The 24,592-nt window shown below is 41.8% G+C and overlaps 4 protein-coding genes and 2 pseudogenes across 6 annotated transcripts; 4 read left to right on the forward strand and 2 right to left on the reverse strand.

The window, feature by feature from the left end:
- Positions 1–1,129: 1,129 nt before the first annotated feature.
- On the reverse strand, positions 1,130–3,236 carry LOC308513972 (polycomb group RING finger protein 6-like; annotated as a pseudogene). Its single transcript has 3 exons — positions 3,156–3,236; positions 2,072–2,282; positions 1,130–1,840 (listed from the first exon to the last, which is right to left on the reverse strand). The product of its transcript is annotated as a polycomb group RING finger protein 6-like (transcript).
- A 3,225-nt stretch (positions 3,237–6,461) lies between these two features.
- LOC308513974 (taste receptor type 2 member 42-like) lies at positions 6,462–7,373 on the forward strand (the record flags this gene model as incomplete). The annotated part of the gene is made up of 1 exon (XM_081084016.1): positions 6,462–7,373. One exon carries the CDS (start codon positions 6,462–6,464, stop codon positions 7,371–7,373), a length of 912 nt encoding a protein of 303 aa, XP_080940142.1.
- A 359-nt stretch (positions 7,374–7,732) lies between these two features.
- LOC308513652 (cofilin-1-like) lies at positions 7,733–8,711 on the forward strand (the record flags this gene model as incomplete). Its single annotated transcript, XM_081083843.1, has 1 exon — positions 7,733–8,711. The coding sequence occupies one exon, from the start codon at positions 7,733–7,735 to the stop codon at positions 8,231–8,233; it is 501 nt and encodes a 166-aa protein (XP_080939969.1). The 3' UTR covers positions 8,234–8,711.
- Positions 8,712–11,011: 2,300 nt separating this feature from the next.
- LOC308513975 (polycomb group RING finger protein 6-like) lies at positions 11,012–13,004 on the reverse strand (annotated as a pseudogene). Its single transcript has 3 exons — positions 12,950–13,004; positions 11,900–12,204; positions 11,012–11,668 (listed from the first exon to the last, which is right to left on the reverse strand). The product of its transcript is annotated as a polycomb group RING finger protein 6-like (transcript).
- A 3,262-nt stretch (positions 13,005–16,266) lies between these two features.
- On the forward strand, positions 16,267–17,015 carry LOC308513976 (taste receptor type 2 member 42-like; the record flags this gene model as incomplete). Its single annotated transcript, XM_081084017.1, has 2 exons — positions 16,267–16,650; positions 16,779–17,015. 2 exons carry the CDS (start codon positions 16,267–16,269, stop codon positions 17,013–17,015), a joined length of 621 nt encoding a protein of 206 aa, XP_080940143.1.
- A 525-nt stretch (positions 17,016–17,540) lies between these two features.
- LOC308514871 (cofilin-1-like) lies at positions 17,541–18,089 on the forward strand (the record flags this gene model as incomplete). Its single annotated transcript, XM_081085212.1, has 1 exon — positions 17,541–18,089. The coding sequence occupies one exon, from the start codon at positions 17,541–17,543 to the stop codon at positions 18,036–18,038; it is 498 nt and encodes a 165-aa protein (XP_080941338.1). The 3' UTR covers positions 18,039–18,089.
- Positions 18,090–24,592: the final 6,503 nt, after the last annotated feature.

The following is a 24,592-nucleotide window of genomic DNA, read 5'->3' on the forward strand; positions in this document are numbered from 1 at the left end:
TTAGAAAACTTGATGAAGTCACAACCATCAGAGAGCTCCCATTTAACTGCCTTCATCATCATCACCACCACAACCACCACCACCATCATCATCATCATCATCCTGTTATCTTCTTTAATGATGTTTATTTCAAATGTTTACACACATATTTTAGGCAATGTGTAGATTATTTCTTAATGATCATTGTATCTCAATTATGTTAATAATGAGCAGAGTTAAAATCAAGTGAAAAGCTTTAGAAATGGAATGTTCTTTTATTTTAAATGTATTTCTTGAGCAAATTATTCATAGATGATCTTATAATCATGGAATTGAGCTACTGAGATCCATTTCTAACATTAGAAATAAAGTAAATGCAAATGTCTCCTAAAAAATAACTCATGGAGTAGGATTGTGTCTCTTTGATTGATGTATTTATATTTTGATTATTTGAATATATATATATATATATATACAACTTTATGTTAATGTAGTCTTTATTGTACTGAAGGCTTTTGGTACTGACCATTAACCATATAGGAGACAGTCTCTTCACACAGAATAATGGTAATTTATCTCTTGTCAACGTAAACAACAACAAAAAACGATGCAAGTTTTAAATATGAAGGCAACACACAAAAGTGGCTGATAGTTTGGGAATATGTCTGAAGGGGCACAGTCTGTACAGTTTAACAAAGTCTGGCTTTGACTCTTCATTTCAAAAGCATACTTCTCTCCTGCCATACTGATACCATCCCAGAGAGTGAATCCACACCTCCAACTTAAATAGGCTATGGCTCAATGAAGAAAGTGGTTACTGATTCACATCAAAGATTAGGAAGCAAAATCATTATCAAAGTATTTGAAATCACAAGAACTTTAAAAATTCAGTACTTTGAAATTTCCCTCCTGAGGTATCTCTGCTTTCTGTACATAATTGCTCCTAAAACAGATGCATTCTGTCATTCCAAGTTGTCCTTATAAATATGTTGCTTGGTGCTCAAAATAGATATTATGTCTTAGCACAAAGTGGCAGCAATTACTTCTGGTAAATATTTTTGGTGAGATGCATTCTTTGGTGAGATGCAAAATAACATTGATAAGCCACATTATTTTGTTTTTCTCCTCCCTCCTGATACTCTCGGAATCTTTAAGGAATTTTCAGAGGAGAAAACACAAGACCAGAGTGAATGAGTAAAGACCATCTATTAGGCCCATGGACCATCAGATCTGCTCTAGTCCAATTAGCCTGCATTGCTGCATCTGCTATTACATATGGAACTTCCCGTAGAGTTTGCTCCAACAAGCGATCACCACAGATGAGTTCTACCTGACAAGCTCGATCAAGATCCATTTTTCTTCTCAGAAATTTTTCTACATGCTTTTCCTGAAACTTGGGAAAACATTTTTGCAATCGCTTAAAATATCCCATGCCATCATTAGCACCAATAAATTCTAGTAATGAAGACACATCAAGTTCAGGTGGAATCTGAAACACTGATTCTAAGGCTTTCTTAGATCTTCGTTTACTTGAAGGGACTGGTTGTGGTAAAGCAGGCTGAGGTACTTCTATAGCTCTTTCTTTATAAACTCATGTATTTGCTTTTTTCCCTCTTTCTTCTAGATTGATTACTAATTTGTACACTATGTCTTGTTACTGTTGGCCCAACCTTAGGTTATAAAGAGGTTGTGTCTGATGAACTACTGTGTTTCAATCTGGACATCTGTTGCGATAGTAAAAATGTCTTACAATGCAGCTTTTACAACATGTATTAAGACATTCTGTAATGGTAGTTGCATCTGTTAAGTAACCTTTGCAAATGGAGCACAAGATGTATGGGGTCAGCACAGAGAGATTGATGAAGTGTTCTTTTATTAAAAAAATATATTTTATTGATTTCTTACAGAGAGGAAGGGAGAGGGATAGAGAATTAGAAATATCGATGAGAGAGAAACATCGATCAGCCGCCTCCTGCACACTCCCCACCGGGATGTGCCCACAACCAAGGTACTTGCCCTTCAGTGGAATCAAACCCGGGACCCTTCAGTGCACAGGCCGACGCTCTATTCACTGAGCCAAACCAGTCAGGACCAAGTGCTCTTCTTCATTCTTTGATTCTGTCCCACACCCCTCCAGCTTCAGCAAGAAGTGGCTCATATCCTCCTCCTCCTCCTTGCTCTTCCTCCTCCTCCTCCTCTTCCTCCTCCTCCTCCTCCTCCTCCTCCTCCTCCTCCTCCTCCTCCTCCTCCTCTTCCTTTTTCCCCTCTATCTCCTCATCTTCTTCCAACTCCTCATTCTGCTCCTGGAAGGGGACCCTCAAGCATCCCAGCTTGTGCTCTGCCTTACCTCAGGGCGCCAAGAGCATGAGCAGCCAGGAGCCCCTGCCTCTGGCAAAGGTGGTGGACCCTCCTCATCCCCTGTGGGCACCAGGGTGAGTGCAGAAGAGAAATGAGCTGTGTGTGTGTGTGTGTGGGGGGGGGGGGGCGGGCGGGGAGTGGGGAAGGGGAGAGAGAGTAGCATGGCTGTTGGTCCCTCCTCCTTGGCAGCAGCTATGTTCTTGAATACATTTTGAGGTTAAATTCTGTTCTTTAACTTTTCCTGTAATGAAAGCCTGTGGTAACGGCACAGCAATAGACAGGCTGCCATCAAGGAAAATCTCACCATGAGACATCCATGTCCAATTTTTTCAAAGCACTGGAGGGAACCGGGTGGAGGGGAGCTATGGGGGGGGGGGGCGCGGGGAGAGGAACAACTGTAATAATCTGAACAATAAAGATTTAATTAAAAAAAAAACGCAAAGTACTGGAGGGTGACTAGTACATACACATATCTATTTTGTGACCTAATTTTGGGAAAAGAAAGGTGTAGATACATTTCCTTAACACTAATAAAAATGAAAATGCTTTCTTGAAGTGCTTCTTGGTATGTATTTTGTTTCCCCATAGAAGCTGATTCATAGAAGATGAACCAAAGATTGTTTCCAATATGAATCCTAGCACACCTAGGGCATGGTTTCAATTTCCCCTTCGTAACCAAGGTCACATACCCCAGACAGCACAGTATCTCCCTTCTTTCCTGTTGATTCAGAGGCCTAAGGAGTACAAATGGCAGGATGGCAGTCTCAGATTCCCATTTGATAAAATCATTCCTTTCTCCTGGTAGAACAGCTCCTCACTTTGCACAATGACTTCCAGGCCAGCACAACATAAGGTTGTAGGAAGAGGGTACGTTCTGATACTGGATTCCTAGGGGCCATAGTGAGTGGTGACACATTTCCACCCCTTGACTCCTGCACTTGTGAATCCTGGTTACTGGAGAGACAGCACCAATTATTGCATACTGATTCCAAGGGCACGTACCTAGGTGGTAGGCTGGTACCTCAGTCGCAGGCTCATTCCCTGGCCTTGCTTGGGTCTGGGTGTATGCGGGAGGCAACCAATTCATGTGTCCCTCTCAAATCAATGTTTCTCACTCTCTGTCTCCTTCCATCCTTCCACACTTACTAAAAATCAATGGAAAAATGTCTTCAACTAAGATGAACATCCACAAAAACAACAAAATAGGAAACTAATGTCAATTTATTTAGTTTACCTAAACCATGTTTGGGTCTCTGAACTGTCAATCATCTTCTCCATCTTGCTAGGTAAACATTCCCTTTAAATTTCACAGAAAAGGAGTAAAAATTTTCTGCTCTTAAATATATGCTCACAATAAGTACAGTATATAATTGTAATACATAAGTCAATGATGTTTATGCACACATGAAAATTGACATCTATGATGTCTATGTAACAATTATTAAAAATGTCTTCAAGATCTGTTTTTATATAATACTGAGCAAAATGATAAGACTGAATGTGTGTTGACATAGCTTTGGTAGCAAATTCTATTGTAACAAAAAATGTATAAGCTTGTTTAATAACTAAAATCGTAGAATTATGAAATCTTCACCATAATACCTATACCTTAATGTATATATTTCATACATCTGATTTAATAATTTGTTTTTTTATCACTTGTCTTCCCAGAAGAATATAAGTACTATAATGTGGGATGATGTCTTTCCTGTTTCCTACTAAGTCCTCAGGACATAAAAGCCGGCCCATGGGATAGTTGAAGAAAGTGATATCCAAAATATTAAATAAATACATGAATAAACCACATTAGATCTGAAAAACCAATGAAATCAAAACCCATCACAAAATCTGCAGATGGCATAGATTTCCTGGTTCTTTTTCTTCACCATTCAAATGCCTCTTAACTAATTTGTATGTGCTTAGTTCCACTTAGACTGGGTGAATGAACAGCAGTCACCAATATGCTCCAAAATGTAAGTGACTCATACATAATCTAAATTTTCTATTGCTTTTTAAACAGTCCTGATATGTCTGAGGAGCCTGTTTCATGCTGTTATCCAGTGAAGACGGCTGATTCCAAGTATGCCACCTTAAACATGTAGATTCCAAGATTGCCTTGGAGTCATGGCCATTCCAGATAGTAGGGAGAAGGTTATATGGGTGTGCATGTGTGTGGGACATTTTAGGGGCCAGCCTGTACATGATGCTCTGGTGACTTAATTCTCACTCACATAACATTGATAAACATTATTCACTTTGCCACACCATCTGTAAGGGAGTCTGAAAAACATAGTCACTGTATTGCCCAGAAAGATGAAGACATTTCATTGAGGACATGGAGAGCACTTAGAAACCTTTCAATGAAAAAGCCACTAAGATATCGTAAAACAAAAAAAGTTCCTCTCTTTAGAAGGGAGTCCTACATGTTATGTTACCTGTTCATGTCACTGATAACTTCACATGCCTTTACATCAGTCTTGAATTGGTTTCTGTATTTCTTCATATTCTAAATAATTCAAGTTCTCACTAAATATTCCTGACTTCACAAAACTATAATTGATTTTACATTGTAGTATTTGTAGCTGCCTTCTGTATATTGCTGGTATACTTTGCTGATAAGTTTTGATTTAGCTTCTATAATATTTCTCTGTGATTATTTTTAGTTATTTGTTTTAGGACGTGGGTGTGGTCTTTGAACTAGAAATAATTACAATAAATTATTTATGTAAATTGAATTGCATCAACAAAAATACTTGATATGTACAAGGGTCTTACTGATAAGTAACAAATAGTAACTGAATTATATAAAGCTTTTCCTGTAGCAGTTACTGTGCTGCACCTGCACGGCCAGGTTGGGTGAGACTGAGTATTGATGTTCTTTGTGAACGGTGACGCTGACAAGAGCCGGACGTGCAGGATACAGAGAAGCAGGGGGCAACTGCTCGCTCAGGCGAGGAGCAAAGGCCCCCAAAGCCCTCATGGCTTTTATTCAGTGAGCACAGCAAATGACAATGGAGTACAGCAAGTGACAATGATTGACAGGCATGCTTATGAGATCATCTGAGCTAAGTTATACATTAAACTATTAATTCCCTATGTTATACAAAAACTCTTTCCACCTGCAGCAGTGCATCCTCCCTGGCTTTCCATGCCCTCATGGACTATTTATCACCTCAAGGAAAGTTCTGCCTCTGAACAGTAAGACTTGCTTGCAAGACTTTCTTCTGACGTGGCCTGCTTGCAGGCTCCCGCCGTTTCCTGGCAGAACGTCCTCTTCTAGTTAACTGCATTCCACTTGTCCGCTACACTGAGGAGGGGCGGTGAAGGATTAAAGACAGACAAGAGAATACAGCAGGGACTAGGTCGGATCACTGAGCCTGGATCAGGAAACATGATACAGCCTGCATGCCCAAGCTTTATTTTATAGTCAGAGCCCCCAAGGAAAAACAAGGGAGTGGTCAAGATGTTTACAATGTTCTTGTGAGTTTCACCTTGTTTTGGCAGCACTTGCTGCACCTCACACAGCCCACTAGGTACCTAGGAAGAAGGGAGGACTATAAGGTCAAGCTTATTATGCCAGGAGGGCTCTGCCCCCCAAGCAGGGACTTTTTTGTGGCCCTGCCACAGGTCAGTCCAAGGCTTGACCCCATAGCCACTCCCTACTAATTGCTATTCAAAATTTAAAATATTTGCATTTGGATGTGTGTACCAAGGAGATAGAAATACAAAAAGGTGGAAAATAATCTCTCTCACATTTGTATGTTTACATATTTTACTTTATCCATTTAGTCAGTGGCACAAATGAAAATTTGCAGCTGGTGTCAAGATAAGTGGACAACAGTTATGTTTATATAGTAGCTGACTGTAAAGAATACTATAGGTATTCATGAAATGTGTGTGTCTTAACAGACCTGTTCAGTTTAGCGCTGGAATTACAATACAATTGGAATGAACTATTCTTTCATGAAGGTCTCTGGAACTGTATCTCAAAGCAGAAATTTGGAAGTATTTTCTGGAATTATGGTGAAAATATTTATAGAAAGCATCATAAATGGATGTCCATCTGCAACTGTTTTACTATAAATCTTTCATTGAGGCACAACATTAGAGACATACTTATAATGATGTCATTTGAAATTAAGGCCTCCTTCCTGGTTGTGACTACAGGAATATTCATCTTGGGAGTGCTAGGAAATGGGTTTATCGGACTGGTGAACTGCATTGAATGGTTCAGGACTGGGAAAGTTTCTTCAGCTGATTTCATCCTCACCAGCTTGGCTGTGGCCAGAATCATTCAACTGTTGGTAATACTCTTGGATTCATTTATAATGGGTCTAGCTCCACATCTGTATACTACTGGTAAACTAGTAAAGGTGGTTCCTATTCTTTGGGCACTAACTAACCACCTAACTATCTGGTTTGCCACCTGCCTCAGCATTTTCTACTTCCTTAAGATCGCCAATTTCTCCCACTCCTTTTTCATGTGGCTGAAGTGGAGAGTCAACAGGGTGGTTCTTCTGCTTTTCCTGGGGTCTTTCTTCCTACTGTCTCTTAACCTCTCAATGCATGATGCTGTTAATGAGTTGTGGTTGAATACCTACAGGATACATGAAATAAATATGACTTTGCAGTTGGAGGCAAATGAAATATTCTATACTAAATGTCTTCTTTTTATTACTTTGATCTATATTATCCCCTTTTTCCTGTCCCTGATCTCTTTGCTTCTTTTATTTCTGTCCTTGGTGAGACACACCAAGAATTTTCAGCTCAACCTGACGGTCTCAGTGGACTCAAGCACAGAGGCTCATAGAAGGGCCATGAAAATGGTGACAACGTTCCTCCTCCTCTTCATCATTTACATTATTTCTATTCTAACTGCAATTTGGAACTCCAATAAGGTAGAGACATATCAAATCATGATGCTTGTCATAGTGTTGTCAGCTACCTTTCCCTCAGGCCACTCTTTTCTTATAATTTGTGGAAACAGCAAGCTAAGACAGATCGCCTTGAGACTACTGTGCACTTACATTCCCTGAGAAAATCAAGTTTAACTTTATAGACAGAATTTGAAAAAACCTTGTGAATTCTATGTTAAAATATCTTAATAGAAAACCTTCAGCATTTCTTCATATCAGGGTTTGTTAAACAGCACTAAAATTTTTCTACAACATGCCTTAAGTAATTTACTTAAGTAATTATTTCTTAAAGTGATATGACATAATATTTGACTAAAGGCATGTCTCCAGTGTAGTAACAGTTTTTGGTAACAGTAGAGTATTTGACAACTGATGAAGTATGGTTAGAAAAGTCTAGAGTTCAGTCGGATCCCAGTAGCAGCTGCAGTGGCACTCGTCTTTCCAGGCTCTTCTTGCTATCTCCTTTAGCTTCCGGAAACATGGCCTCTGGTGTGGCTGTCTCTGATGGAGTCATCAAAGTGTTCAATGACATGAAGGCATGTAAGTCCTCGACACGAGAGGAGGTGAAGAAACGCAAGAAGGCTGTGCTCTTCTGCCTGAGTGAAGACCAGAAGAACATCATTCTGGAAGATGGCAAGGAGATCCCGGTAGGTGATGTGTGCCAGACAGTAGACGACCCCTACGCCACTTTCGTCAAGATGCTGCCAGAGAAAGACTGCCGTTATGCCCTGTATGACGCAACGTATGAGACCAAGGAGAGCAAGAAGAAGGACCGGGTGTTTATCTTCTGGGCTCCTGAGTCTGTGCCTCTTAAGAGTAAATTGATCTCTGCCAGCTCCAAGGATGCCATCAAGAAGAAGCTTACGGGGATCAAGCATGAATTACAAGCAAACTGCTACGAGGAGGTCAAGGACCACTGGACTCTGTCAGAGAACCTGGGGGGCAGTGCTGTCATCTCCCTGGAGGGCAAGCCTTTGTGAACCCCCTCCAGCCCCCTGCCTGGCGCATCAGGCAGCCCCAGACCTGCCTGTGGGGGGTTGCAGGCTGCCCCCCTTCTGCCAGACCAGAGAGGCTGAGGGTGATCCCAGCAGGGGGTGGGCAATCCCTTCACTCAGTTGCCAAACAGCCCCAACCCCCTGGACCTTCCTTCTCCCTCCACCCCTGAAGTTCTGGCCTTTCCAAACAGCTTTTGATCTTCTGATTCCTCTTGGGTTGAAGCAGACCAAGTCCTCCCTACCCCAGGCACCCCAGTTTTGGAGAGGTCTGTATGTTTTAACGACACCCCTACTTCCAACCTGTTCCCCTCCTTTCCCATGCTGCCAATTTCTAATCACAATAGTTACTCTGTGCTTGTCTGTTTAGTTCTGTGTATAAATGGAATCTTGTGAAGATAACTCCTTCCCTTTTCCAACTGTTCTCGGCCACTCATGGAAGCAGAACCAGTTATGGACCCTTAATTTTTTTAAAAAAGGAAGAAAAACAACAATAAAAAGACTCACTTAAAAAAGTCTATAATGAAATATTAATAAATGTATAAATAAGGTACAAAGCAATATGAATAACTAAATATAATTACAATTACCAAAATGGAAAAAGTAACACAAATTTTTCTAACCAAAGAGAAGTTTGAAATTAGAATTGAAAAATGATTGTAAATGTTAAGTGTAATAATATGTGATATAAATATAAATGTGTTAATATTTTGTGATGCTTCTATATTGGAAAGGATCTGAAATAATAGGAATTTTCATACTATATTTCTTGGATTACTGGTATGCATTGGTAAAACAACTTTGTTCAAGAGTATGGCATTATGCATTTAAGGTGAAGATGCATATCCTAAGACCCAATAATTGTACTCCTTCTTGTTCTACTGGAGAATTATTTGTACATGTGTGACAGAATATACATGCAAAAATTTGCATGTTACTACTGTTCTTAATAGCGGAAATTGAAGAGTCATGTAAATGCTCAAATTGAGGAATCATATAAGTGCCCATTAGTTATAAAATGGACAAATAAATCATGGAATATGGACACAATAGAATACAACGAAAAAATGAAAATGAACACATTAGACCTATACATTTCTTAGTTCTTTGATGGAGAAAAAATACAGAGACATAGAAAGGTGAATTTATAAAAGCAAAATACATACTTAGTGTAGTGTTTGAAAATGTACATATGTAGTGCAAGTTCTGTATTAAATGATTCAGATTAATGACAGTAGCTGGGCATGGAATAAGCAGAGAAGTTTGCTTGTTAATGATGCTATTAAAATATTGAATACAGTTTCTACACTGTATTTTTATCTAGAGGTTATATGCATTTCATATAAAAATTCTATACCAGCAAAGTTCTTTTTGTTTAATTCACAGTGCCTTAATTTGATAATGCAGTAAAAAATAGCAAATATGTAATCAGAAATATTTTATTTATAACTTACTCTTGATGAAGTTTTAGGTGATGTTGTTCTTTCAAGTCAGACCTGATGCTGAATATTATGTTTCATAAGACCATGGAATATATCGGTAATGTTCTTTCATTAGAGTGAATTCTGTCTCTTAGAAAACTTGATGAAGTCACAACTATCAGAGATCTCCCATTTAACTGCCTTCATCACCAACACCACCACCATCATCATCATCATCATCATCATCATCATCATCATCATCATCCTGTTATCTTCTGTAATGATGTTTATTTCAAATGTTTACACACATATTTTAGGCAATGTGTAGATTATTTCTTAATGATCATTGTATCTCAATTATGTTAATAATGAGCAAAGTTAAAATCAAGTGAAAAGCTTTAGAAATGGAATGTTCTTTTATTTTGAATGTACTTCTTGAGCAAATTATTCATAGATGATCTTATAATCATGGAATTGAGCTACTGAGATCCATTTCTAACATTAGAAATAAAGTAAATGCAAATGACTCCCAAAAAATAACTCATGGAGTAGGACTGTGTCTCTTTGATTGATGTATTTATATTTTGATTATTTGAATATATATATATATATATACAACTTTATGTTAATGTAGTCTTTATTGTACTGAAGGCTTTTGGTACTGACCATTAACCATATAGGAGACAGTCTCTTCACACAGAATAATGGTAATTTATCTCTTGTCAAAGTAAACAACAACAAAAAACGATGCAAGTTTTAAATATGAAGGCAACACACAAAAGTGGCTGATAGTTTGGGAATATGTCCGAAGGGGCACAGTCTGTACAGTTTAACAAAGTCTGGCTTTGACTCTTCATTTCAAAAGCATACTTCTCTCCTGCCATACTGATACCATCCCAGAGAGTGAATCCACACCTCCAACTTAAATAGGCTATGGCTCAATGAAGAAAGTAGTTACTGATTCACATCAAAGATTAGGAAGCAAAATCATTATCCAAGTATTTGAAATCACAAGAACTTTAAAAATTCAGTACTTTGAAATTTCCCTCCTGAGGTATCTCTGCTTTCTGTACATAGTTGCTAGTAAAACAGACGCATTCTGTCATTCCAAGTTGTACTTATAAATATGTTGCTTGGTACTCAAAATAGATATTATGTCTTAGCACAGAATGGCAGCAATTACTTCTGGTAAATATTTTTGGTGAGATCCATTCTTTGGTGAGATGCAAAATAACATTGATAAGCCACATTATTTTGTTTTTCTCCTCCCTCCTGATACTCTCGGAATCTTTAAGGAATTTTCAGAGGAGAAAACACAAGACCAGAGTGAATGAGTAAAGTCCGTCTATTTAGGCCCATGGACCATCAGGTCTGCTCTAGTCCAATTGGCCTGCATTGCTGCATCCGCTATTGCATTTGGAACTTCCCACAGAGTTTGCTCCAACAAGTGATCACCACAAATGAGTTCTACCTGACAAGCTCGATCAAGATCCATTTTTCTTCTCAGAAATTTTTCTACATGCTTTTCCTGAAACTTGGGAAAACATTTTTGCAATCGCTTAAAATATCCCATGCCATCATTAGCACCAATAAATTCTAGTAATGAAGACACATCAAGTTCAGGTGGAATCTGAAACACTGATTCTAAGGCTTTCTTAGATCTTCTTTTACTTGAAGGGACTGGTTGTGGTAAAGCAGGCTGAGGTACTTCTATAGCTCTTTCTTTATAAACTCATGTATTTGCTTTTTTCCCTCTTTCTTCTAGATTGATTACTAATTTGTACACTATGTCTTGTTACTGTTGGCCCAACCTTAGGTTATAAAGAGGTTGTGTCTGATGAACTACTGTGTTTCAATCTGGACATCTGTTGCGATAGTAAAAATGTCTTACAATGCAGCTTTTACAACATGTATTAAGACATTCTGTAATGGTAGTTGCATCTGTTAAGTAACCTTTGCAAATGGAGCACAAGATGTATGGGGTCAGCACAGAGAGATTGATGAAGTGTTCTTTTATTAAAAAAATATATTTTATTGATTTCTTACAGAGAGGAAGGGAGAGGGATAGAGAATTAGAAATATCGATGAGAGAGAAACATCGATCAGCCGCCTCCTGCACACTCCCCACCGGGATGTGCCCACAACCAAGGTACTTGCCCTTCAGTGGAATCAAATCCGGGACCCTTCAGTGCACAGGCCGACGCTCTATTCACCGAGCCAAACCAGTCAGGACCAAGTGCTCTTCTTCATTCTTTGATTCTGTCCCACACCCCTCCAGCTTCAGCAAGAAGTGGCTCATATCCTCCTCCTCCTCCTTCCTCCTTCCTCCTCCCTCCTCCCTCCTCCTCCTCCTCCTCCTCCTCCTCCTCCTCTTCCTTTTTCCCCTCTATCTCCTCATCTTCTTCCAACTCCTCATTCTGCTCCTGGAAGGGGACCCTCAAGCATCCCAACTTGTGCTCTGACTAACCTCAGGGCGCCAAGAGCATGAGCAGCCAGGAGCCCCTGCCTCTGGCAAAGGTGGTGGACCCTCCTCATCCCCTGTGGGCACCAGGGTGAGTGCAGAAGAGAAATGAGCTGTGTGTGTGTGTGGGGGGGGGGGGAGTGGGGAAGGGGAGAGAGAGTAGCATGGCTGTTGGTCCCTCCTCCTTGGCAGCAGCTATGCTCTTGAATACATTTTGAGGTTAAATTCTGTTCTTTAACTTTTCCTGTAATGAAAGCCTTTGGTAACGGCACAGCAATAGACAAGCTGCCATCAAGGAAAATCTCACCATGAGACATCCATGTCCAATTTTTTCAAAGCACTGGAGGGAACCGGTAGAGGGGAGCTATGGGGGGGGGGGGGGGCGCGGGGAGAGGAACAACTGTAATAATCTGAACAATAAAGATTTAATTAAAAAAAACCACAAAGTACTGGAGGGTGACTAGTACATACACATATCTATTTTGTGACCTAATTTTGGGAAAAGAAAGGTGTAGATACATTTCCTTAACACTAATAAAAATGAAAATGCTTTCTTGAAGTGCTTCTTGGTATGTATTTTGTTTCCCCATAGAAGCTGATTCATAGAAGATGAACCAAAGATTGTTTCCAATATGAATCCTAGCACACCTAGGGCATGGTTTCAATTTCCCCTTGGTAACCAAGGTCACATACCCCAGACAGCACAGTATCTCCCTTCTTTCCTGTTGATTCAGAGGCCTAAGGATTACAAATGGCTGGATGGCAGTCTCAAATTCTCATTTGATAAAATCATTCCTTTCTCCTGGTAGAACAGTTCCTCACTTTGTACAATGACTTCCAGGCCAGCAGAACATAAGGTCGTAGGAAGAGGATACATTTTGCTACTGGTTTCCTAGGGGCCATAGTGAGTGGTGACACATTTCCACCCCTTGACTCCTACACTTGTGAATCCTGGTTACTCGAGAAACAGCACCAATTATTGCATGGTGATCCCAAGGACACGTACCTAGGGGGTAGGCTGGTACCTCAGTCGCAGGCTCATTCCCTGGCCTTGCTTGGGTCTGGGTGTATGCGGGAGGCAACCAATTCATGTGTCCCTCTCAAATCAATGTTTCTCACTCTCTGTCTCCCTCCATCCTTCCAAACTTACTAAAAATCAATGGAAAAATGTCTTCAACTAAGATGAACAACCACAAAAACAACAAAATAGGAAACTAATGTCAATTTATTTAGTTTACCTAAACCATGTTTGGGTCTCTGAACTGTCAATCATCTTCTCCATCTTGCTAGGTAAACATTCCCTTTAAATTTCACAGAAAAGGAGTAAAAATTTTCTGCTCTTAAATATATGCTCACAATAAGTACAGTATATAATTGTAGTACATAAGTCAATGACGTTTATGCACACATGAAAATTGACATCTATGATGTCTATGTAACAATTATTAAAAATGTCTTCAAGATCTGTTTTTATATAATATTGAGCAAAATGATAAGACTGAAAGAATGTTTACATAGCTTTGGTAGCAAATTTTATTGTAACAAAAAATGTATAAGCTTGTTTAATAACTAAAATCGTAGAATTATGAAATCTTCACCATAATACCTATACCTTAATGTATATATTTCATACATCTGATTTATTAATTTGTTTTTTTATTCCTTGTCTGCCCAGAAGAATATAAGTACTATAATGTGGGATGATGTCTTTCCTGTTTCCTACTAAGTCCCCAGGACATAAAAGCCGGCCCAAGAGATAGTTGGAGAAAATGATATCCAAAATATTAAATAAATACATGAATAAACCACATTAGATCTGGAAAACCAATGAAATCAAAACCCATCACAAAAACTGCAGATGGCATAGATTTCCTGGTTCTTTTTCTTCACCATTCAAATGCCTCTTAACTAATTTGTATGTTCTTAGTTCCACTTATTGCCTTAGACTGGGTGAATGAACAGCAGTCACCAATATGCTCCGAAATGTAAAGTGACTCATACATAATCTAAATTTCCTATTGCTTTTTAAACAGTGCTGATATGTCTGAGGAGCCTGCTTCATGCTGTTATCCAGTGAAGACGGCTGATTCCAAGTATGCCACCTGAAACATGTAGATTCCAAGATTGCCTTGGAGTCATGGCCATTCCAGATAGTAGGGAGAAGGTTATAAGGTGGAGCATGTGTGTGGGACATTTTAGTGGCCAGACTGTAAATGATGCTCTGGTGACTTAATCTCACTCACATAACATTGATAAACATTTTTCACTTTGCCACACCATCTGTAAGTTAGTCTGAAAAACATAGTCATTCTATTGCCCATAAAGATGAAGACATTTCATTTAGGACATGAAGAGCACTTAGAAACCTTTCAATGAAAAAGCCACTAAGATATCATAAAACAAAAAAAGTTCCTCTCTTTAGAAGGGAGTCCTACATGTTATGTTATCTGTTCATGTCACTGATAACTTCACATGCCTTTACATCAGTCTTGAACTTGTTTCTGTATTTTTTCATATTCTAAATAATTCAAGTTCTCACTAAATATTCCTGACTTCACAAAACTATAATTGATTTTACATTGTAGTATTTGTAGCTGCCTTCTGTATATTCCTGGTATACTTTGCTGATAAGTTTTGATTTAGCTTCTATAATATTTCTCTGTGATTATTTTTAGTTATTTGTTCTAGGACGTGGGTGTGGTCTTTGAACTAGAAATAATTACAATAAATTATTTATGTAAATTGAATTGCATCAACAAAAATACTTGATATGTACAAGGGTCTTACTGATAAGTAACAAATAGTAACTGAATTATATAAAGCTTTTCCTGTAGCAGTTACTGTGCTGCACCTGCAAGGCCAGGTTGGGTGAGACTGAGTATTGATGTTCTTTGTGAACGGTGACGCTGACATGAGCCGGACATGCAGGATACAGAGAAGCAGGGGGCGACCGCTCGCTCAGGAGAGGAGCGAAGGCCCCCTAAGCACTCATGGCTTTTATTCAGGGAGTACAGCAAATGACAATGGAGTACAGCAAGTAACAATGATTGACAGGCATGCTTATGAGATCATCAGAGCTAAGTTGTACATTACGCTATAAATTTCCTATGTTATATAAAGACTCTTTCCATCTACAGCAGTGCACCCTCCCTTGAACTTTCCATGCCCTCATGGACTATTTATCATGTCAAGGAAAGTTCTGCCTCTGAACAATAAGTCTTGCTTGCAAGACTTTTTTCTGACATGGCCTGCTTGCAGGCTCCCGCCTTTTCCTGGCAGAACATCCTTTTCTAGTTAACTTCATTCCGCTTGACCGCTAAACTGAGGAGGGGCGGTGAAGGATTAAAGACAGACAAGAGAATACAGCAGGGACTAGGTCGGATCACTGAGCATGGATCAGGAAACATGATACAGCCTGCAAGCCCAAGCTTTATTTTATAGTCAGAGCCCCCAAGGAAAAACAAGGGAAGTGGTCAAGATGTTTACAATGTTCTTGTGAGTTTCACCTTGTTTTGGCAGCACTTGCTGTACCTTCCACAGCCCACTAGGTACCTAGGAAGAAGGGAGGACTATAAGGTCAAGCTTATTATGCCAAGAGGACTCTGCCCTCCAAGCAGGGACTTTTTTGTGGCCCAGTCACAGGTCAGTCCAAGGCTTGACCCCATAGCCACTGCCTACTAATTGCTATTCAAAATTTAAAATATTTGCATTTAGATGTGTGTACCAAGGAGATAGAAATACAAAAAGGTGGAAAATAATCTCTCTCACATTTGTATGTTTACATATTTTACTTTATCCATTTAGTCAGTGGCACAAATGAAAATTTGCAGCTGGTGTCAAGATAAGTGGACAACAGTTATGTTTATATAGTAGCTGACTATAAGGAATACTGTAGGTATTCATGAAATGTGTGTGTCTTAACAGACCTGTTCAGTTTAGCACTGGAATTACAATACAATTGGAATGAACTATTCTTTCATGAAGCTCTCTGGAACTGTATCTCAAAGCAGAAATTTGGAAGTATTTTCTGGAAGTATGGTGAAAATATTTATAGAAAGCATCATAAATGGATGTCCATCTACAACTGTTTCACTATAAATCTTTCATTGAGGCACAACATTAGAGACATTCTTATAATGATGTCATTTGAAATGAAGGCCTCCTTCCTGGTTGTGACTACAGGAATATTCATCTTGGGAGTGCTAGGAAATGGGTTTATCGGACTGGTGAACTGCATTGAATGGTTCAGGACTGGGAAAGTTTCTTCAGCTGATTTCATCCTCACCAGCTTGGCTGTGGCCACAATCATTCAACTGTTGGTAATACTCTTGGATTCATTTATAATGGGTCTAGCTCCACATCTGTATGCTACTGGTAAACTAGCAAAGGTGGTTACAGTTCTTTGGGCACTAACTAACCATCTAACTATCTGGTTTGCCACCTGCCTCAGCATTTTCTACTTCCTTAAGATCGCCAATTTCTCCCACTCCTTTTTCATGTGGCTGAAGTGGAGAGTCAACAGGGTAGTTCTTCTGCTTTTCCTGGGGTCCTTCTTCCTACTGTCTCTTAACCTCTCATTGCATGATGCTGTTAATGAATTGTGGTTGAATACCTATGGGATACATGAAATAAATATGACTTTGCATTAGAGGCAAATGAAATGTTCTATACTAAATGTCTTCTTTTTATTACGTTGATCTATATTATCCCCTTTCTCCTGTCCCTGATCTCTTTGCTTCTTTTATTTCTGTCCTTGGTGAGACACACCAAGAATTTTCAGCTCAACCTGACGGTCTCAGTGGACTCAAGCTCAGAGGCTCTTAGAAGGGCCATGAAAATGGTGACAACTTCCTCCTCCTCTTCATCATTTACATTATTTCTATTCTAACTGCAATTTGGAACTCCACTAAGGTAGAGAAATATCAAATCATGATGCTTGTCATAGTGTTGTCAGCTACCTTTCCCTCAGGCCACTCTTTTCTTATAATTTGTGGAAACAGCAAGCTAAGACAGATCGCCTTGAGACTACTGTGCACTTACATTCCCTGAGAAAATCAAGTTTAACTTTATAGACAGAATTTGAAAAAACCTTGTGAATTCTATGTTAAAATATCTTAATTGAAAACCTTCAGCATTTCTTTATATCAGGGTTTGTTAAACAGCACTAAAATTTTTCTACAACATGCCTTAAGTAATTATATTTACTTAAGTAATTATTTCTTAAAGTGATATGACATAATATTTGACTAAAGGCATGTCTCCAGTGTAGTAACAGTTTTTGGTAACATTAGAGTATTTGACAACTGATGAAGTATGGTTAGAAAAGTCTAGAGTTCAGTCGGATCCCCGTAGCAGCTGCAGTGGCGCTCGTCTTTCCAGGCTCTTCTTGCTATCTCCTTTAGCTTCTGAAAACATGGCCTCTGGTGTGGCTGTCTCTGATGGAGTCATCAAAGTGTTCAATGACATGAAGGCACGTAAGTCCTCGACACCAGAGGAGGTGAAGAAACGCAAGAAGGCTGTGCTCTTCTGCCTGAGTGAAGACCAGAAGAACATCATTCTGGAAGATGGCAAGGAGATCCTGGTAGGTGATGTGGGCCAGACAGTAGACGACCCCTATGCAACTTTCGTCAAGATGCTGCCCGAGAAAGACTGCCGTTATGCCCTGTATGACGCACCAAATGAGACCAAGGAGAGCAAGAAGAACCTGGTGTTTATCTTCTGGGCTCCTGAGTCTGCGCCTCTTAAGAGCAAAATGGTCTCTGCCAGCTCCAAGGATGCCATCAAGAAGAAGCTTACGGGGATCAAGCATGAATTACAAGCAAACTGCTACGAGGAGGTCAAGGACCACTGCACTCTGTCAGAGAACCTGGGGGGCAGTGCTGTCATCTCCCTGGAGGGCAAGCCTTTGTGAACCCCCTCCAGCCCCCTGCCTGGAGCATCTGGCAGCCCCAGACCTGCCTGTGGGGGGTTGCAGGCTGCCCCCCTTCTGACAGTCCGGAGGGGCTGGGGGGATCCCAGTAGGGGGAGGGCAATTCCGTCACCCAGTTACCAAACAGCCCCCAAACCCCTGGACCTTCCTTCTCCCTCCACCCCTGAAGTTCTGGCCTTTCCAAACAGCTTTTGATCTTCTGATTCCTCTTGCGTTGAAGCCGACCAAGTCCTCCCTACCCCAGGCACCCCAGTGTTGGAGAGGGCCTCTATGTTTTAACGACACCCCTACTTCCAACCTTTCCCCCCCTTTCCCATGCTGCCAATTTCTAACCGCAATAGTGACTCTGTGCTTGTCTGTTTAGTTCTGTGTATAAATGGAATGTTGTGAAGATAACCTCTCCCCTTTTCCAGCTGGTCTTGGCCACTCATGGAAGCTGGACCAGTAACGGACCCTTCATTTTTTTAAAAAAGGAAGAAAAACAACAATAAAAAGACTCACTTAAAAAAGTCTATAATGAAATATTAATAAGTGTGTAAATAAGATACAATGCAATATGAATAACTGCACTGAGTGGTTCAGGACTGGGAAAGTTTCCTCAGCTGATTTCAACCTCACCAGCTTGGCTGTGGCCACAATCATTCAACTGTTGGTAATACTGTTGGATTCATTTATAATGGGGCTACCTTCACATCTGTATGCTACTGGTAAACTAGCAAAGGTGGTTAGTATTCTTTGGGTACTAACTAACCACCTAACTATCTGGTTTACCACCTGCCTCAGCATTTTCTACTTCCTTAAAATCGCCAATTTCTCCCACTCCTTTTTCATGTGGCTGAAGTGGAGAGTCAACAGGGTGGTTCTTCTGCTTTTCCTGGGGCCTTTCTTCCTACTGTCTCTTAACCTCTTAATGCATGATGCTATTAATGAATTGTGGTTGAATACCTACAGGGTACATGAAATGAATATGACTTTGCAGTTAGAGGCAAATTAAATAGTCTATCTCAAAAGTTTTCTTCTTCTTAGTTTTACCTATAGTATCCCCCTTTTCTGTCCTGATCTCTTTGCTTCTTTTATTTCTGTTTTTGGTGAGACACACCAAGAATTTTCAGCTCAACCTGACAGGCTTGAGGGACTCAAGTACAGAGGCCCATAGAAGGGCCATGAAAGTGGTGACAACGATCCTCCTACTCTTCATCATTTACATTATTTCTATTCAAACAGCATGTTGGATATTCACTAAGGTACAGACATATCAAGTCATAGTGATTTCAACTACCTTTCCCTTAGGCCACTCTTTTCTGATAATTTTGGGAAACAGCAAGCTGTGACAGATTGCCTTGAGACCACCGTGACACTTAATTTCTCTGAGAAAAGCAAAACCTTTGATTTTATAGATAGAATAAGAAATAATTTGTACATTGTATGGGAAAATATCTTAATAATAAATTTTCAGCATTTCTTTATATCAGGTTTTGTTAAACAGCACTAAAATTTCCCTAGAATATGCCTTTAAGTACTTATATATTTCTGGAAATGATATAATATTTGATTAAAAAAAATATTTCCAATGTAATAACAGTTTCTGGTATGAGTAAAGTATTTGAGATCTGAATAAGAATAGTTATAAAAATCTATAATCAAATACTAGTCCTACCTTATAAAGACAGAATATCCCAATTGATCATCACTTCACAACAAACATGGCAGCGCCCACAGCCAATAAGGAGGGAATACGCAAATTGATGCATCAAAGATTGCGGCGGCTATCCCAGAGTGGGAATCTTGCTTTAAAGGGTGGGGAGTGTAGGAAGCTACAGGAGGGTGGTATGGCCAGAGCGAAGGCGGAAGGTGGCTCAGGCACAGAGCAAAGGCGAGAAGTGGCAGCCAGAGCAAAGGCCTGGGTCTTGGATGCCAGAGGGAAGCTGGTGCTGGCAGCCAGGGGAAGGAAGGCCTATTCTTGCACGAATCTTCATGCATCAGGCCTCTAGTAAATGTATAAACAATATACAATGCAATATGAATAAAAGTATATAGAATTACAGTCACTGAAATGAAAAAGTGACACAAATTTTCCAAACTAAAGATAAGTTTGAAATTAGGATAGAAAAAGAATTGCAAATGTTAAGAGTAGTAATAATTTATATAAATACTAGTGGCCCAGTGCATGAAATTTGTGCATTAAGGGTGTGTCTCTCAGCTTGGTCTGCACCCTCTCCAATCTGGGACCCCTTGTGGGGATCGGCCCTAACCCGGCAGTCGGACATCCCTCTTGCAATCCAGGACTGCTGGCTCGTAACCACTCACCTACATGTCTGCCTGATCACTCCTAACCACTCTACCTGCTGGCCTGCTCAGCCCCAACTCCCCCCCACCTCACCAGCCTGATTGCCCCCAAATGCCCTCCCCTGCTGGCATCATGGCCCCCAACTGCCCTTTATTGCCAGCCTCATGGCCCCCAACTGCCCTCCTTGGCTGGCTTCATGGCCCCAACAGCCCTCCATGGCCAGCCCTACCACCCCCAACTTCCCTCCCCTGCCAGCCTCATGGCCCCCAACTGCCCTTTTCTGCTGGCCTCATGGCCCCAAACTTCCCTCCCTTGCCAGTCTTATTGCCCCCAACTGCCCTTCCCTGCCAGCCTTATCGCCCCCAACTTCCCTCTCCTGCCAGCCTTATCACCCCCAACTGCCCTACCCTGCCTGCCTCATGGCCCCCAACTGCCCTCCCCAACTAGCCTCTTGGCCCCAAACTCTTCTCTCCTGCCAACTTCATGGCCCCCAACAGCCCCTCCTGCCAGCCTGGTTGCCCCCAACTGCCCTCCTTGCTGGCCAGTTCACTCCCAACTGCCCCCCCCCCCAGTGGTCTACTCTCCCCCAACTTCCCTCCCTTCTTGGCCTGAATGCCCCTAACCACCTCTGCCTCAGCCCTGCCACCATGGCTTTTGTCCAGAAGGACATCTGAAAGGTCTCCTGGTCTAATTAGCATATTTGCCTTTTATTAGTATAGACTAGAGGCCTGGTGCACAAAAATTTGTGCACTCAGTAGGGGGAGGGGGGGGAGGAGTCCCTCAGACCGGCCTGTGCCCTCTCACAGTCTGGGACCCCTCAGGGGATGACCATCTGATGGCTGAGGCCTGCTCCCCAGGGGATTGGGCCTAAGCTGGTAATCAGACATCTCTCTGGCAGCCAAGCAGACCTCGGGGGATGTCCACTTGCCATCAGGGAGCAGGCCTAAACTGCAGTCGGACATCCTTAGCGCTGCTGAGGTGGCAGGAGAGGCTCCCTCCACCACCGCTGTACTGACAGCCATCAGCCTGGCTTGTGGCTGAGCAGAGCTCCTCCATGTGGGAGCTCACTGACCACCAGAGGGCAGCTCCTTCATTGAGCGTCTGCCCCCTGGTGGTCAGTGTGTGTCATAGTGACCAGTCATTCCCAGTCTTTCTGCTGTTAGGGTCAGTTTGCATATTACCCTTTTACTATGTAGGATAGAGGCCTGGTGCACTGTTGAGGACCAGCTGGTTTGCCCTGAATGGTGTCCTGGATCAGGGTGGGGGTCCTGCTTGGGTGCCTGGCCAGCCTGGGTGAGGGGCTGATGGCTGTTTTCAGGCTGCCCGCACCCCCTTCAGGGTGGGGGTCCCCACTGGGTTCCTGGCCAGCCTTGATGAAGGGCTGAGGGCTGTTTACAGGTTGCCTGCACCCCCTTCAGGGTGGGGGTTCCTACTGGGGTGCCTGGCCAGCCTGGATGAGGGGCTGATGGCTGTTTTCAGGCTGCCTGCATCCCCTTTAAAGTGGGCATCCCCACTGGGCTGCCTGGCCAGTATGGATGAGGGGCTGAGGGCCGTTTTCAGGCGGGCCAAGCCTGCAACTGAAGCTCCCAACTTTTCCTTTTTTTCTTTTTATTCTGGGATTTATTTACCTTCTATAGCTGTCACTGGAGCTGAGAGCCGGCTTTAGCTCTGAGGCCCGGCTTCAGCTCTGAGACCTCAGCTGCTGAAAGCAGGTATCTGGGGTTTGTTTGGCTTCTATAATTGAAACACTGTTGCAGTCCTGCTTGCTCCAGCTCTGACAGCTGAAAGCAGGTATCTGGGGTTTGTTTAGCTTCTGTAATTGCAACATTGTTTCTTAGAGTGCAGTTCAGAGCCTGGCTGCGGCAGGCAGGGAACTTAGGATTTCTCCATCACTGGAGCAACCAAGCCTCATGTTCGCTTCAGCTGCCTGGCTGCCAGCCGCCATCTTGGTTGGCAGTTAATTTGCATATTGCCCTGATTAGCCAATGGGAAGTGTAGCGGAGGTATGGTTAATTACCATGTTTGTCTATTATTAGATAGGACTAGAGACTGGTGGGGTTACTTGGCCTGGCCTGCAGGGATTGGGCTGAAACTGGCTCTCCGACCTCCCTGTAGGGGTCCCAGGTTGCAAGAGGATGCAGGCTAGGCCAAGGGACTCCACTGGTATCGAACAGGACCAGGAAGGGACCACGGGAGGGCTCCAGGGCATGTCTTGCCCATCTTGCCCAGTCCCCATTGGCTGGACCTCAGTAGCCAGCTAACCTAACAGTTAGGGCGTCTGCCCCGTGGTGATCAGTATGCGTCATAGCAACTGGTCGAACGGTTGAACGAACGGTTGTACACTTAGTATATTATCTGTATATTAAAAGCCTAAGTGACCAAACTACTGTAATGACCATAACGATAGTAACGACCATAATGACTGGTCAATATAATACACATTGACCACCAGGGGGCAGATGCTCAATGCAGGAGCTGCTCCCCTGTAGTCAGTGTGCTCCCACAGTGGACCACCACTCAGCTGACAGACCCATCCTGGTGGCCCACCAGCCCAGCAGCAGCCACTCACTCCCTCAGTAGTCCTGCAGGTCCAAACGCTGGAGAATGGGCCAGGCACCAATGAACCAGTGCCACTGACTCCTGGAAGTCAGCTTTGGGCACTGTGGGTGCTTCCCCTCCCAAGATGCTCAGCAAGGAAGAAACAATATAAAAGCAGCCACCAGGTGGCTCCTCAACAGCTGTCATGAATGTCAGCATGATGCATCTGGATCCCAGGCCGGCAAGGGCATCCCACCGCCTGCCTTGAGGGCCGATTGCATCCCAGCCCCCCCTTATCCACCGGGACCTCACCTGTTCAAGAATTTGTGCACCAGGCCTCTAGTCTATAATAATAAAAGCTTACGCCCCAAGCCTTCAGTCTGCAGGCCGACGCTCTGGCTATGTGGATAGAGCGTCGGCCTGCAGACTGAAGGGTCCCATGTTCGATTTCGGTCAAGGGTATATACCTTGGTTGTGGGCACTTCCCCAGTAGGGAGTGTGCAGGGGGCAGCTGATTGATGTTTCCCTCTCATTGATGTTTCTAACTCTCTATCCCTCTCCCTTCCTCTCTGTAAAAAACCAATAAAATATATTAAAAAATAATAAAAGCATAATATGCTAATTAGACAGGACAGCTGAACATCCTTCCAGACGTAATTCTGGATGTCCTTCTGGACAAAGCTGCAGCGGCTGCGAGGGCTGAGGGCAGGCAGCCGCAGTGCTGGCTGCAGCATCAGCGGTGGGGTGATGGGGGCAGCGCCTTCCCCTGATTGGCCCTGTCGCCTCCCACAGAGGGAGGCTACTGTTGCTTAGGCCCTCTTTCCTGAAGGACTCCCCTCCCGCGTGCATGAATTTTTGTGCACCGGGCATCTAGTGTAGTATAAACCCATTTTTCAAAAAATATATTTTATTGACTTTTTACAGAAAGGAAGGGAGAGGGATAGAGAGTTAGAAACATCAATGAGAGAGAAGCATTGTTCAGCTACCTCCTGCACATCCCCTGCTGGGGATGTGCCTGCAACCAAGGCACATGCCCTTGACCGGAATCGAACTTGGGACCCTTCAGTCTGCAGTCCGACGTGCTATCCAGTAAGCCAAACCAGCTAGGGCTAGGATAAAACCATTTATATTAGTGTGATGCTTCTAAGGTTGAAAAGGATCTGAAATAATGGATATTTTTGTATTATAGTTTTGGATTATGCATTGGTAAAACAACTTTGTACACAAATATGGCATTGTGCATTTAAGGTGAAGATGCATACCCTAAAACCCACTAACTGTATTCCTCTTTTTAATACCAGAGTTTTTTTGTACATGTGTAACAGAATATATACGCAAAAATGTGCATGTTACTACTGTTCTTAATAGCCAAAATTGAGGAGTCATGTAAATGCTAAAATTGAGGAGTCATATAAATGTCCATCAGTTATAAAATGGAGAAATAAATCATGGCATATGTACACAATAGAATACAATACAAAAATGAACAAATTAAATCTTTAAATTTCATAGTTTCTTAGTAAAGAAAAAAGGACAGAGACATAGAAAGGTAAATTTGTAAAAGCAAAATACACATTTAATGTAGTGTTTGATGTTTGTACATACGTAGTGCTACTTTGACTTCTGTAATAAAATGGTCCTAACTAATCACAGTAGCAGGGCATATAAATATAAAGACAAGAAAATTTTGCTCGTTAATGATGTTATCAAA

This window comes from Myotis nattereri (genome assembly GCF_964212035.1).
Source record: "Myotis nattereri genome assembly, chromosome: 2".
NCBI classification, from domain to species: Eukaryota; Metazoa; Chordata; class Mammalia; order Chiroptera; family Vespertilionidae; genus Myotis; species Myotis nattereri.